Raw genomic sequence first — 16,022 nt, forward strand, 5'->3', positions numbered from 1 at the left:
GGTCAGAAAGGTTATGGAATTGAAAATTCCTGACAGTGTTGGCTCCAGAACCCTTCTTTGGAAAGGATCGGTTTTGTTTGATAAAATATTTTGTTAGGCCACTTGGTGTAGAGGTTGAGATTCTGCAGGTATGGCTGTTGGTAAGACACCGAGCCACCTAAGACTGATTAAGCTGCCCTGCACAGGGAAGGATTTGGTTTTTTACTCTTGTGAGAGCAAAGTTAAAGGGAGATGAAGAAGGGAGAAGCCAGCAAGATATTAGGAGGCTGGGAACTGCACTGGGTGAAAAGCCAGTGGGGAACCCCGGTGACAGCTGGGTTTAAGAATTTTTGAAAATACAGAAGTTACGGCTAAGAAGGGGCTTTAAGTTATCTGTTATATGGTGTGATGTGATTCTTCCTTTTGACCCCAAACTGATCAGGGAAGCTTACCGGGCTCACAAATGCTCTGTGTGCATGCGGTCTTTGGAGGAAACTGGAGAATGACTGTGTTTCACATCCGGGTAGAAGTGTTACTGAATAGAAGCAGCAGAAGTGAAACCAAAGGAAACCAAAGTCAGAAAGTCATTAATGACCACTCCCACCCCTATCCTGGTAATATGGAAAGTTTTGAGGAAGGCTTTGGACTTCCAGAAGGTATGGAATAAAGATTTGAGTGGAGCTTATCTGGATCTTAAGGGCTGAGAAAATGGAGTTGAATTTTTGGCCAAATCGTAGAGATGATATAGAATTCAGGAATGTTGGGGCGCCTGGGTGGCTCAGTCGTTAAGCGTCTGCCTTCCGCTCAGGGTGTAATCCCGGCGTTCTGGGATCGAGCCCCACATCAGGCTCCTCCACTGGGAGCCTGCTTCTTCCTCTCCCACTCCCCCTGCTTGTGTTCCCTCTCTCGCTGGCTGTCTCTCTCTGTCAAATAAATAAATAAAATCTTAAAAAAAAAAAAGCATTCAGGAATGTAAAGCACAGTAGAGAAGAGCTATGCTAAGAGGTGAAGCAAGAGAGGAAGACAGGAACAATAGCTGTGGGCCTTACAAGACCTTTGGACTGTAACATCTGTGCAGTGGGGAGCCAATTAGAAACATGGGAGAGGAGCTCAGAGAGAGGGGTATGGACTGTGGAACTTCTTCGTACCAGTATAGCACTTGGCTTAATGTATTCCCCCTGTAAATACCTGCTGAATGGAATGAAGAACTAACACTTATAAATGCTTATAAATGGAATGCTTTATCTCATGAAGTCACTAGGTAGGGGTTGGCAAACTATGGCTTACAGGCCTGCCTGTTTCTGTTAGTAACTAATTCTGTTGGAATGTAGCCACAACAATTCATTATGTATTGTCTATTATCTATGGCTGCTTTTTGCCCTGCAATAGCAGAATTGAGTAGTTTGACAGAGACCATAAAGCCTAAAACACAGTTGACCCTTGAACAATGTGGGAGTTAAGGGTGCCACCCCTTATGCAGTTGAAAATCAGCATATAACTTTTGACTCCCCCAAAACTTAACTATTAATAGCCTGATGACCAGAAGCCCTACAGATAACATAAACAGTTGATTACACTATTTTGTAATAGTGTACACACATGCGAACACACATATTTTGTATGTGTATTATATACTGTATTCTTATAAAAAGTGAGCTAGAGAAAAGAAAATGTTAAGAAAATCATAAGGAAAAGAAAATACATTTATATTATTGTACTGTATTTATGGAAAAAAATCTGCATATAAGTGAACCCAGGCAGTTCAAACCTGTGTTGTTAAATGGTCAACTGGATTTACTGTCTGGCCCTTTACAGAAGTTTGCCAGCCTCTGCACTTGCTAGTCAAGGAGAAGCTGGGTGACCACTGATTTAGGGTGCTGTGGAAGGCATGGCGGTATTCAGCTCTCAGACCTCTGAGGCCTTTGCCAGCTTTATGGCTATGATCAGTAGATGTGGTATGAAGGGCATGACAAGTGAAAAATATTTAAACACATTTGATTAATGGCAACCTAAGCTTTAATATCTAAGTTTTAAAAAGTTATGTTTAAATTAGATGAGTCAATTTCTCAACATCTGACCTCCATATATATTACATTGTCCTGGGAAGATGAGTCAGTAGAAAATGTTAATCAGCCCTTTGGGTGGGCATCCATCTAAAGCCAATAAGTTGCAGGAAACCATTGAAAATAAAAGGCAAAATCAAAAATAAGTCCTTAGTCTCCTTTATTTTAGTGTCTCACATATTCCTCGTTAGCCTGAATATAACAGCATCTTATAGAAGGAACTAATTAAAATAAATATTGAGGTTTTAGGATTAAATAATTTGAAAGCTTAAATAATACATGTCTCCATAGCAAAGAAAATAACACTAAATTGTTAGTACTGCAATTTGTGGCCACATAAAAGTAAGTGTTTACTTGTTTTTGAGATAGACAGGTTTCCTATGGATGAACCAGCATCTTCCTTTGGAGTCACTATGGAGTTTTGAGCATTACCTTTTTTTTTTTTTTTTAAGATTTTATTTATTTGACAGAGAGAGACAGCCAGCGAGAGAGGCAACACAAGCAGCGGGAGTGGGAGAGGAAGAAGCAGGCTCTCTGCGGAGGAGCCTGATGTGGGGCTCGATCCCAGGACTCCAGGATCACACCCTGAGCTGAAGGCAGACGCTTAACAACTGAGCCACCCAGGTACCCCTTGAGCATTACATTCTACTTGCGGGGCTGAATTTAACCAGTAATTATTGGAAGGAATGATAAAATGAAAGCTCAGAACAAACATATTCTCATTTTTAGTTGGCAGAGGACTTGTAGTAAAAAAAAAAATTAAAAAAAAAATTCAGGAATCCTAAAGCGATGGAATGAATCCAGAAACCAAATGGGAACTTTTAATGAAATCTTAAGCAATTCTCAAGGTACTTCCTTAATTGATGTTTGTTTGCTTAATGAGCTAGAGAACTTGCTAAAGATAAGGAGATGTCAACCAAATGGAAAACAGAGATAGACATCTGTCATGATTTTGAATAGCTGTACCAGCCATTCTTGAATTTTCAATGGAAGAAATATGAAAGAATACCACGTGTTTATTGATATTTTTAAAGGAGATCAAGTCAGAGTATATATAATAGTGACTACTATAATCAGTCCAAAATACACCAGTGAAGAAAGTAACTGAAGGATAAAGAGTAACTCCCCTTTGGCCAGTGGGTAAGCCAGAACCATAATCCTGGTTTTCTTACTGTTTTCAGTGCTTTCTGCTAGACCAGTGGTTCTCAAAGTAAGCCGAAAAACTTCTGAAAATGAAGATTTCCTAGACCCATCTCAGACCTCTTGAGCCAGCATATCTCTAGATAGAGCCTGGGAATCTCTGTTTTCAGAAAGTGGTTCTGATGTGTCCTGTCTGCTCACCAGTGCTGGGTAACAGTGGAGCTAGACTGCCTATTCTGAAAAGAAAAAGTATGCTGATGTGAGGAAGTCATTTTGCATTGTTGTTCAGTGGTTGAGTTCAGAACACATGATATTTAAAAAAGGTATCTTCTTGTACATCCAAGTTTAGAAAGGTAAACTTTTGAGAGCTAACATATGCTAGAATTCATGTTCACTCTTATCATTATGAAGGGTAATCCCTAAAGGCCAGGAGCTTTTTTTTTTCCCCCTAAAGATTTTATTTATTTATTTGTCAGAGAGAGCAAGGGAGCATAAGCAAGGGGAGCGGCAGGCAGAGCAGGCAGAGAGAGAAGCAGGCTCCCTGCTGAGCAAGGATCCCTATGCACAGCTCCATCCCAGGACCCTGGGATCATGACCTGAGCCGAAGGCAGCTGCTTAACCAACTGAGCCACCCAGGTGTCCCAAGACTAGGAGATTTTGTCTTGTTTGGCTCTTGAGATGCCTTGAGGCTTGAGTTGGGAGCCACAGACCCTGACCTTGCTCTGAAGAAGTAAGCCTCAGCATTGACAGAATAGAGGTAACATGTTACCCTGATGACCACTTTTCAGAGCAGTTCAGAAGAAAAAGAGAACTTCTATTTCTCTAAGCTGCCTGGCTGCTTTTTAAGAGAGAGTTAAAAGGAGGAGTTTTGAGAATGCACGATCATCGTGGCTTTCCCATTTGGTAACTATGATAGGAAAAAATTCACATGGAATATAAGGGAGAGCAAGTTTTATTTGTTAGGAATCAGGAACATGGTTGTACCTACCTTTTACTTCAAGTAGTACCTTGCTGTAGTTTATAGGTAACTGAACATATATTGTATTTAATTTTATAATCAGTTAATAAAAAACAGCATTTTATCAAAGATTCTTCCCTTAAAATTTATGCCAGTTAAAAGATTTTGGAGCCAATTACTAACCAACCATAGGACCATTTAGGTAGAAGAGATAAACATTTCAGTAAAAAGCCTTACATAAGTGCTTTTGAGGGAATAGTGAGTTCATTCAGATAGGATAGCCTTAAATTCCTACTCAGATCCCTTTTGGCCAAATAAAACATTTTTTTTAAAGATTTTACTTATTTATTTGACAGACAGCCAACGAGAGAGGGAACACAAGCAGGGGGAGTGGGAAGGGAAGAAGCAGGCTCCCAGCGGAGCAGGGAGCCTGATGTGGGGCTCAATCCCAGGACCCTGGGATCATGCCCTGGGCCGAAGGCAGACGCTTAAGGACTGAGCCACCCAGGCACCCCTTTACATTGTTTTTGAGCCAGGGATAGCTGCCTATTCCCAGATCGTGCACAATCTGCTAAGGGTTCCCTTTGACTCAAGGGAAGCCCTGCTTAATCCGATCCCCTTGGAACTGAGTAGGACTTTAGGGCTGACAGCCACTTTTGGGAATCAGGTAACAAAAGGGGATGTGCAGCAACGACTGACTCAGTAGAAGTGAGCTGAGTCTTCTTTCCCACAAATATGAAACTATTCCTTTTCATTAAGTGAAAATATCAGTTTATAAAAAAAAATAGGTTAAATATGATCTTCAAATTTTAAAAAATGGAGAAAACACATATCTAGGTGTTAACAGTGCTTATTCTGGATAAAGGAAGTACAGAGGTTTTCTCCCGGGATCTTTAATTTCATAACTTTTCTTTCTGTTAGAAAAACGGTAAATTTGTTTTCTTCAGGATTTCCATGATTTCTAAGTTATTTATAAGGAACATGTGTTAGTTTTATCATTAGGGGGAAAAAACTTTCTTCTTTTTCATATAAAGAGCATGTTTACAAGCTAGACTAGATCCACGGAGGACTGATCAAGATGGTGAAAGCCTTGATGGAAGAAAGAGTAAAGACTAGAGAACCAGTGTTTGGTCTGGCAAAGAGAATTCTTACAGAGGCAAAGGATCTTTGAACTCTCGGAGGGCTGCTGTCATGGAGATGATAGATTATTCTTACTTTGCATGGCTTTGGAGAGAACTAGGATCAGCAGGTAGAAATTAGGGGGAGGAAAAAATGTTCTCAGTAGAAAGAAAATTATCTAACAATCAGTAGCTTTCAAAATTGGGATGGATTGCCTGTGTGGTAGTGACCTCCCATTTTGGAAGTGTAAACTGAGGCCAGGTGGCTTTCTATGTTTTTTAAAGAAGGAATTCTTAAATGGGAGATTTGACCAAGTGAAATTATAAACAAAACAAAACAACCACACGGGCTATTTTTTTTTTTACTGTCCTAGTGTTTTGAGAATTTTTTTTTTTTTTTGGCCTCAAAATGATTCAAGTAAATACAGAAAGCTGGCACTAAGATCTTGGAAAATTACTTGTTTGTACCTGTAACTTCATATGTAAAATGGGGATAATAATAGTACTTATAGGGTTGTTGTAAGGATTAAAAGAACTGCTACATTCAAAGCATCTGGTTCAGCGCCCACTTATGTAATTACTCGATACACATTAGGTGCAGTTTTAATAATAATTTGTAATTAATGTGTTACAGGAAATTGGGTAAAGCAAAATTTTAGATAGCAACCATGAACAACAGATTCTGGGAGTGTTTTTGAACAGACGGTGTTAGGGGATGATAGGGAACCACTACACTACTCCTTATAAAAGAAAAAGTTTGATTAAAACAGATTAATTTTCAAATGAAGGAAGTGATCATTCTGGAGTTCCAGAATGTAGTGGATGAAATTGATGTCTGCCTTGTAAAAATACACACTGACTGACTTTTGATCGAGTTCCTAACAGATGTGGACACTTTACAGTTAATTGTCATGTTATGCCATCTCTATGATGTGATAAACAGAAGAGCCCCCAGTTGAATTTTTTTCTCACGTATAAAAATAATGTATTAAAGCCCTTTTTAATTATTTATATTCTCTAGTTTTTGTTTTACCTGTCCTCTGAGGCAGTTGGTCGAACAGTTGTTTGTAGCGGAGTGTGCAATTCATTAGAGTAGAAGGTATTGGACAGTATGTCAGCTCCTTCAAGCTCTCTGCAACAATAGGGCCTGCCATGAATTACCTCCATGTTTCTTGACTAAGATGGCACAGACTGGAAGAGAAAAGGAGGGCACACTTGGTTCAGCAGTTAGGTTGACTTGCTCACTATCACAGTGACCCTCCCTCAGGGAAGGCAGGGAACATACTTTATACTGCTAAATTGTTAAGCTCAACACTGCATAGAAATCACTTCCTTCCTCACCAAGGGGCTGTCTTTGGACCCTCAGATTATCACATCAGTGATAAATAGCAACTTAAATTCTAAGGAAATGAATTTCAACGGAAACAAATCCACAAAATGGAAGATGTTTCTAAGTACAATCTAAACACTATGTGGATGACATGTAGGGCCATATCCATAAAAGGCCACTACTGCATGGACATCGACTGAAATTATATTTTTGCCTCAAATTTTACCATAACTATTCAAGAAAGCTCAGCTGATTCCCCACTCCCTCCCCACCCCATAATATTTCCAGAAAGCAGGCAGAATCATCCAACAGAATCAGCAGCTGTGCTTCTAAAGGTTTCAAGGATCCGGAGTGAGAGAAGTCCTTTGCAGAGAGGTGGAGAAGCAGGGGCGCAGCGTGAGCAGGACCCCAAAAGGGTGAGAATTCCACTCTCTCCCTCAGACTTAGAGGGGGAAGCCACGGAGGCGCCCAGGCTGAGACCGCGTGCTTCCCGGGCCATCAGCGTCCTACCAAGTAGTGACTCGGGGAGTTCGGATGCACCTGGGACATTGGCCTGGGAGCAGCCCTGGACCGCGTCTCCCCTTCCCCTCCCCAGAGCTGGTGGGCCTCTGCGGGGCGTGGAATCCCGCCGTCGTCCGCACCTGCGGGCCGGGGAGCTTGCGGGCTGGAGGCAGGTGCGGGTGGGAGAGAGAGAGGGACCGCGGACAGGCCAGGGGTGGGGTTGAGGGTGCCTGTGACGGCACCTGTGACCGTGGCACTAGGTAATGTATCCTTGCGGGGTGGTGGGCGGCTCTTAACAGGTTTCGCAGGAAGCGAGCCCAGGAGCTCTGCGACCCGACCCGTAGGAATTGGAAGCGGGATTGGAAGTGTGGAGGGAGGGCGAGACGCCCAGTCTATAGGTGAAAGGAACTCTTCCGGCGCCCCAGGCCCCAGCCCCGCCCCCACACCGCCGCACTCTGTCCCCAGGCATCCTGTTGTGGGGGCACAATGTTCTATTCGTGGGCTACCTGTTCTAGGCTTTTCTCCTGGCCCAGGCGTTCCTTCGTGTGGACTGGGCAGAGGACGAGCACAGGGCCAGGATAGAGGGCCAGAGGACACCCTGGTGAGGTGAGAGCGTGCCATGTTCCTCCTCCACTTCCCTGTGCTGGAATGGGGAAGAGTGCGGCCACACCCAGGGTGGGTTCGCAGGACTCTGCGCGCGCTGCTCCCAGGCTCGCACCCTATGAGAACCTCGGCTCTTCCTCCCCGGGGTGGGCGTGGACTTGGCGAAAGGGTAGGTTGGCCCGCGGATGCCCTCTGCAGTTCCCGAGGACCTAGCCCCACTTCAATGACCTCGGTTACCCGCAGCACCTCTGCCCTTGCCCTTTTCCCGCAGCAACAAATGTGAACCACGTTTCTGCACCTACAGAGCCACGAGTTTCTCTGATGACTGAGTACTGGGCTCCCCAGAAGGATGGGGTGTGAGAAGCTTAGGTTTTGGGAGAGGCTAGAACCGAGCCTGCGGAAACACACACGGATGTGGGGTAAGAGTGATCACCACCTCTGAGAAGGGAGATGTGACAGTGTCCTCGGTCTCTGCTTTTTTTTTTTTTTTTTAAACAACGTTCTAATCAGCCGACCAATGAGTATTCATTTTATGCTGTGCCTTCTAGGTGAATGTTTGAGGGAAAGAAATGTGCATTGGAGTAGACAAGGTAGTTGTTTGGTATTCTTGGTCAACTTCTTAGTCCCCGCACCTCGCCTACAACTCCACTAAGCTTGCAAGAGTAAATACTGCTGCAGACAGTTGTGAATTAGGTGGTTTGCCTTTATCTTTTACCCCTTTATACATCTTTCCCCCCACAAAAAACTTCTCATGGAAGTACATCCTAACTTTTTTTTTTTTTTGGTCTTTTTGCTGCTCTCGGGGTTTTCAGGATTTCCCTTTAAATTCCTTCCCATTAAATTCCCTGTCAGCTCTGCCTATTTCCTGTGCCCAACCTTCCAGTAATTTCCATACTCCACCTTTCTCTTGTGGTTTACCTTTGTCCCATTTCCTCATGGCTTGATTCTTCCTGGAGGTAATAATTGAGCATAATAGGTTTAATCAGGCATATCTGCTGAAGCTGCATCACTAGCCACCTGTTTGTATGTATGCGAATGGTTGTGATACCAGGGAAGTTAGGGCAACAGTGGGTTGACTGACCGGGATATGTGGTGATAATTTACAGTTTCTACTGGGTTTGAAATTTTATTTTCTGTCAAATGGGAGTGAAGGTAGGAAAATATAATTACTTATTTTTAACTTTGCTCTTTCCAAATAAAATTTATAGGCAAGAAAAAAATTCATTGTCAGATCTTTATAAAACAAGTGTGCTCTTTGGAAAAACTTCCCTATCTGAAAGGTTCTTGAGGATGTCAAGACTGCGTCTGTTTGACCATGCTCCTTATTCTAGGCTTTTTTGACTTACTCACACCACCTCAGCCATCAGGTGATATAAATGTGACCCCGACAACACAAAGTAGCCACCTACCAAGGGGTCCTCAAAATAATTGACTTCTTAGATATATCGCCACCCCCAGTGCAGTCAGTAGCCCCAGATCTACTACTGTCTACTTCTCCTGACAGGTTGATACCTCCTTCATCACCTCATTTACCTTAATATATTCTTTGAATCACCAGTAATCCTTCCAGCAGGGAAAATGAAATTTGGGAATGAAAAAATGTATCATAGAATATTGTGTCTGGTTGACAAAAATTCCAAACCACTTAAGTTAGACCTTTAACATTCAAGGAAATAGTATACAGGAAGTATATAATAATGTAAATTATTAGTTATACTCTATAACCTTTGTTTTAAATCTGTTACAGAGACTTTTAACTAAGTGGTATTTGATGATCAACCAAATAAGGTTTTGAGATTTCTGGTACTTCTTGGCACATAGGAGTATTTAAAAAAATTCCCCCCCTCCGTTTTGATATAATTGACATATAACATTGTATAAATTTAAGGTGTACAGCATAATGGCTTCATATATGTGTGTATTATGAAATAATTATCACAATAATTTTAGTTGCTAGCATCTGTCACCAGTGATGTTTAGTTACAAAAAAGACTTTTTTCCCTTGCGATGAAATCTTTTAGGATTTGCTCTCTTAGCAACTTCAAATATACCATATAGCATTAACTCTAGTCATCCTTTTGTGCATTACATCCCAGTACTTATTTCTCATAACTGGAAATTTGTACTTTTTGACCACCTTCACTTGATTCCCTCACCTCTTACCCCCTGCCTCTGGCAACTACAAATCTGACCTCTTTCTCTATGAATTTGATTGTTGCTTTGTTTTGTTTTTTGCTTTTTTTGATTCCACATACAAGTGAGATTGTACAGTATTTGTCTTATTTTACTTAGCATAATGCCCTCAAGATCCATACGTGTCATTATGAATGCAGGATTTTTTTCTTTTAATGGCTGAATAGTTTTCCCATGTGTGTGCATGTGCCACATTTTCTTTATCCATTCATCTGTTGATGGACACTTAGGTTTTTTCCGTGTCTTGGCTATTATAAATAATGCTGCAGTGAACATGGGTGTATAAATATCTTTTTGATATAGTGATTTCATGAATATTTTATAAAGATTTTATTTTTATTTATTTATTTGAGAGAAAGAGGGAGGGAAAGGGACAGGGAGAGAGCACTCGCAGGGGGGAGGGGCAGAGGCAGAGGGAGGAGCAGGCTTCCTGCTGAGCAGGGAGCCAGACATGTGCTGGATCCCAGAACCCTAGGATCATGACCTGAGCCCAAGGCAGACGCTTAACTGGCTGAGTCACCTAGGCGCCCTCATGAATAATTTTTAAATGGAAAAAGTTTGAGTCTTATTCCTTGCCTAGAAGATGGGTTGGGAAGTCTCTTTCAGTGACTTTAAAATATACATTTAAAAAAAATCGCAGAACTTAAAACCTCATTGATTCCAATGTATATATCCTACTTACGAGGATGACAATAAAAAATACGTATTCTGCTGGCTTTAAAATTAAACTGATTACAAATGAGTTTAGTGACACTTTAATTAATATTAAATTGAGTTTTTTGCCTTGAGTAGCTAAGGAACGATGTAGTAATTGAAATGACGTAGATGAAGATGTTTATATTTATAAAATGTGCTTATTTAGTAAATAATGCAGATATTTATATTTATAAAATGTGCTTATTTAGTAAATAATCCCTAGAATGTGTCAGGGACTGTCCCAGTGCCTGCAATCTCAGGGTATGGAACCAGGGACCAGTTATAATTCCAATGTGTAGGTGCAGCCTTGAGAGGCAAACACTCTTGCACTTCCAGCCTCAAGAATTATGGAAACGAGGACTGTAGTCATGTAGTATATTTTATTCCTAGCCTAGGTGGACTAGGCTCCAAAGATGGCCCCAGTGAACCACAGCTCCTGCTATTAATGGTCGTGTGTACTTCCCACCTACATTTGTATGAGCTGGTCTGTGACTCGTGTTAACCACTTGAATGCAGTAGAAATGGTGCTGTACCAATTCTAGACCTACTCTTTAAGAGGACTGGCAGCTTCCACTTTCTCCTTCTTGGAACATTTGCTTTTGGGAGCCCTGAACCACCATAAAAGAAGGCTGATTACCTTACTGGAGAGACCCTGTGGAAAGATTACATGAAGAGGGGGAGAGACTCTATTGTCATAATGTCCCTGTTATCTGAAGAGATGACTCCAGTCCCACCTGCCACCTGACTGCAACCATATGAGAGGCCCCAGGGGAGACCAGCAGAAGAACTGCCCACATGATTTCAGTCAATCTACAGAATCACAAGGTAATAAAACAGTTGTTCTTTAAAACAAGTCCTGGGAGGGTTTATCATGCAGTAATAGATAACCAAACACTGGTAAAGTAATGTTTGTATGTATTATATAATTTGTTTTCTTTCTTATCTTGTTAAATATTAGAATGTTTTAATATTTTAATGTTAACTCAGGTGTTTGTTGGTGGTTGACTTTACAATGTAGTATTTAAGATGCAGAATATTTTTATGGCATTGTAACTAAACTAGGAGAGGAAATGAACATTATCCAGAAGTAGACATGGTGACTGTTAGGACCTTCTGGGGAGTGAGTCATAGGATATTCATTTGTATGAAAAATAATTTCATCATTTAGGTGGAAGCATGCCATATTATTATTGCACTGATGTTTAAATATGGGTAGAGAGGTGTCTGTGGATACTGAAGAGCCAAAGGAGTGGACCCTAGGCTAGTTCATTCCACAGTAACATATAATCCCCAAATCTGAGTGGCCTAAAATCTCAGTAGCTTATTTTTCCTTATGCTCCCTAAACCAGTACTATAGGGGGCCTTGTCGTTCAGGGGCCTAGGTTGATGGAAAACCCACTGTCTGATAACTCTGCCATCTCAATATGGGGCCTCAAGATTTGGACCAGCAGAAGGGAGTGTAGATAATTAAGCACCAGCTCTTAACTTTTTCTACTGATAAGTGATTTGCATCAGTTTCTAAACATTTCAGTGGCCACAGGAAATTACAGGGGGTGGCCTGGGATATGTCGTGTTCCTGAGTACCTAGAAAAAGAGGGAACTGGAAATGTTAGTGAGTTCTAGAAACATCAGTCGCAGTGTTCTTCTACTGCTTTGCCTCCCTCCAAGTTTTAGCTTCATCCTATCATTCTCTACACTGCCACCTGGGAGATTTTTGTAAAATGCAAATCTGATATGTTTCTTGCTTGAAATCCACCATGGGTCCCTGTTATTCACAGAATGAAGGCTAACTTCTTAATCTGAAAAAAATTTTCATAATCTAATCTTTCTCAACTCTTTCCCACAGGCAGCCCACCCTTTGATTATATTGAGCTACTTGCAGTTTCTTGACTTAGCCTTTTTCTGGTCTCCATACCTTTCCCTCTGCCATTTCTTCATATCAAGTTTCATTCTTTTTGGTAAACCATATCTGTCAGTCAGGGTTCAGTAAGTAGCAGAAGCCATGCCCATTATTTGAGCAGGACAAATTTAATATAAAGGATTATTAACTAGTAGAAGTTGGGTCACTACAAAAAGAGTGAGATTTAAACTTCTTGGAAGACAGTGTGCCCATCATAGCTACACCCAGCCTTCCAATGGAGAAAAAACTTGCCAGAGGTTTAGGTTGGCACTGTTCTCTAGCATGTGAGTTGGCCAGAACTGGCCTCTAGAAGTGGCCTGCCATTGCTGGGAGGGTATGGGCTGGATACAGCTACTGGTGGAGAGTGAGTGGTCTAATGGCGCAGCTGGAACTCTTCTATGTGGCTGCTGGGCTCTGGTGATGAATAATAATAATAGAGCATCAGTACCTGAAACAGAAATGTCTTACACTGTTGTCGTTGCCTTGCAGGGTCATTCCAGTGCCCTCTATTGACGAAGCTTAAAATTCTGCCACCTGGCAAAGGAGAAGCTTTTGCAGGATCCAAGTCTACTATCACAAAACGTGGGGCAAAGAAGAGTGAATTTAGAATGGAGAACCAATAAATTGATAATTTGCACACCTTAATAATGACAATTTATTTAACACATACTATGTGCCAGGTGCTGTGATAGAGTGTGTGTGTGTGTGTGTGTGTGTGTGTGTAGGTGTACATAATTTTAAATCCCACAGCAGCCCTGTGAAGTAGATATTATTCTCATTTGACATATATGAAAAATGATTCATATTTGTCTGGACATCAAAGCTATGCTCTTCTCTGCTATCCTGATATTCCTTCTCTGTGGAAGGTTAAATTCACCCTCATGTCTTCCCCCTTAGTGCTTGCCTCTGTATTATAACACTTATTTCGCAGTACTTACTGGTTTATATGTCCACCTCTCTCCATAATATAGGAGTTCCTGAAAAGCAGGAATAGTGTTTTTCGATGCATTTTGGGTTCCTGGTGCACATCTTTAGTACCTAGTACCTAACAGGCACTTAAATGCTTATGAAAAGAATAACTGTTTGGGTGTTCCCTCCTTGAAACCAAGGCCAGTGGGCTAAATAATTCTGGAAACACCTAGGTAGGTGCCGAGTAAATCTGTTGAGTTGGGTTGAATATTTGCCATTGGATTAAGCCAGGTGGGTCTTGTTGAGTCTTGGGAATAGGGATAGCCTTTTTTGTTTTTATTTTATTTTATAGTTTGGCTTATTTTTTAGTACTATAATGTGGTGGGAAACTGTCAATTTAAAATCTTTTTGATATGTTTTTGTGCCTAGGAAAGCTTTGATTCCTAAAAAACACTTGGCTCATTGTATAATGGTACAATTTTAGTTCGTACTCATAGGTAGGTTCTGATGTTGGCCATTCCATTAAATTTCCTTCAGGTTCACATTTTACCTCTGTCACTTTTTCAAGTAAGGAACTTTGGAATCATCCTTTGGATTATGTTATTAATATTCAAAGAGTATTGAGTTTTGTTCTGGCAGGCAGTTAAGTTACCAGCATATATGAGGCTTGGTTTTAGGCTTTATTAGGGTAGGTCTTTCAACTTTGCCCCTGACTCTTTGCCCCTTTACAAAAGGGCCTTAACTGAATGGCCAGAGTGTTCACCAGAATCCCTTCACTCTCCCTAAGCCTGAACGCCAGTGTGTCCCCAGCACTGTTCAGTGTCCAGATCTTTGTTCAGCTTTCGTGCTTCCAGCAACTTCTAGTCCTCCTGGATTTTGCTGTGTGTTTGAGACCGTCCCTCACAGGTCAGAGTCTAAGATTCATGGGCTTTCAGGACTTGATAACCCCTGATTTTTCCTCTGCTTCCCCAGCTTATTGTCATTATTATTTGTTTTGTTTTTTTCTGTTCTTGTTTTGCTCTTTCAGTACATCTCTGTAATCACTTTTCTATATAAAATTCCCTCTGCTGAAATGCCTAGTTTGGTTTCTGTTTTCCTAACTATACATATTGTATCACACATAGGAAAGAAAAACTGTTGAATAAAGAAGAAACAGAATGAGATCTAAAGCACCATAGCATTTGTTTAAATTATGCACAACTGATAAAGTGACATAATCAATATGGTTACATAGGCCATTCTTAACTTCATTCCCCCCATAAGAAGATCAACTAGCAACTATCCATAGACAAGACACCATTGTGAAAATCACAGAACCCAGGAGTGATGCTGAAGCACCTCCATGTCCACAGAGATTGAGAAGAACCTCATTAAGAGAGTAAGGGGAGTGACTGCACTCTGATTTTATTGCCCCTCCGTGCTTGGCTGCACTGAAGTCCCCCTAAGGCCTGTGGTTTGTTTTTTTTTTTTTTTCTGGGTAACTTTTTTTTTTTTAATGATTTTTTTTATTATATTATGTTAATCACCATACAGTACATCCCCGGATTCCGATGTAAAGTTCGATGCTTCATTAGTTGCGTATAACACCCAGTGCACCATGCAATACGTGCCCTCCTTACTACCCATCACCAGTCTATCCCATTCCCCCACCCCCTCCCCTCTGAAGTCTTCAGTTTGTTTCTCATAGTCCATAGTCTCTCATGTTTCATTCCCCCTTCTGATTACCCCCCTTTTCTTTATCCCTTTCTTCCCCTACCGATCATCCTAGTTCTTATGTTCCCATAGATGAGAGAAATCATATGATAATTGTCTTTCTCTGCTTGACTTATTTCACTTAGCATTATCTCCTCCAGTGCCTAAGGCCTGTGGTTTTAACAGTGGGGATAATTATAGAGCCCCAGGTGGACGTCCACGCTCTGAGCACTGTGGGATGCTTCCTAGGAAGCCCACTTGGGTCTTCCCTCACAGAGATCGCTGGGAGATTCTGTGGGGCTCAACCACTGGGGATAAGATAGAGATGGAGAAGAGGGTAGGGCTTACAGCAACCAAAGCTCAGAACTTGGCAAGCTACACTCCTGCTTGCTGTGGTGCCTGAGTAGAGATCCTAGCCAGTGCCCCCGTCTGGACAGGGAACTTGGTTGGCAGTTCTGCTTGACTTGGGTCCCTAGCTAATAGGCTTTACTGGCTGTTGAGCCTGTTTTATGCCTCACCCCAGGCAGGGAAGAAAATCTGCATACCCTCCCAATTCTTGAATATAGCTTCCAATCCTGCCTGATTAGGAAATCCGGGAAACCACAGAGTTCATCCTACAGCCATGCACAGACAGAGAACCAAGTCAGCAGTATTGCCCAACTATTAAGTATAGCTCTGGCCCTGCCCCACATAACCAGGGAGTGTGAACAGAGACCTTAGGAAGGCTTGGGAGTCAAGCCTACATTACTGTGGAGCTGTGGAGTCCAGCCTACAGCCCAACCCTATTGCTGAACCCAGTCCATGGCTTTGCCTAACGGAACACAGCCAGTGACCCTGCCAGACCTCAGTGTACACTATCTAGCCCCACCAAAGTGCAGGATAAAGCTGGAGGCCCCTCCTGACCAGAGAGCATTGCCAGCAGCCTACCTAATCATGAAGC

The 16,022-nt window shown here is 41.8% G+C and overlaps 1 protein-coding gene and 1 long non-coding RNA gene across 6 annotated transcripts in view; one reads left to right on the forward strand and one right to left on the reverse strand.

The window, feature by feature from the left end:
• The window catches only part of C1H7orf31 (chromosome 1 C7orf31 homolog), a 35,469-nt gene extending 29,044 nt beyond the window's left edge, over positions 1-6,425 (reverse strand). The window contains exon 1 of the mRNA XM_034669375.1: positions 6,292-6,425. Within this exon, the coding sequence (XP_034525266.1) occupies positions 6,292-6,425 (134 nt within the window). The remainder of the gene's footprint in view (positions 1-6,291) is intronic.
• The window catches only part of LOC105237171, a 54,801-nt gene extending 41,675 nt beyond the window's left edge, over positions 1-13,126 (forward strand). The window contains exons 3-7 of one of the 5 annotated variants that reach the window (XR_004628210.1): positions 6,877-7,004; positions 7,389-7,487; positions 7,605-8,111; positions 10,972-11,406; positions 12,971-13,126. This is a non-coding gene — a long non-coding RNA (uncharacterized LOC105237171). Of the gene's footprint in view, positions 1-2,603; positions 2,667-6,876; positions 7,005-7,388; positions 8,112-10,971; positions 11,407-12,970 lie in introns of those variants that run through there. The other 4 variants (XR_004628207.1, XR_004628206.1, XR_004628208.1 and 1 more) reach the window with 4 other exon arrangements.
• The last annotated feature ends 2,896 nt before the right edge of the window (positions 13,127-16,022 follow it).

The sequence above is a fragment of the Ailuropoda melanoleuca genome, chromosome 1, assembly GCF_002007445.2.
Source record: "Ailuropoda melanoleuca isolate Jingjing chromosome 1, ASM200744v2, whole genome shotgun sequence".
NCBI classification, from domain to species: domain Eukaryota; kingdom Metazoa; phylum Chordata; class Mammalia; order Carnivora; family Ursidae; genus Ailuropoda; species Ailuropoda melanoleuca.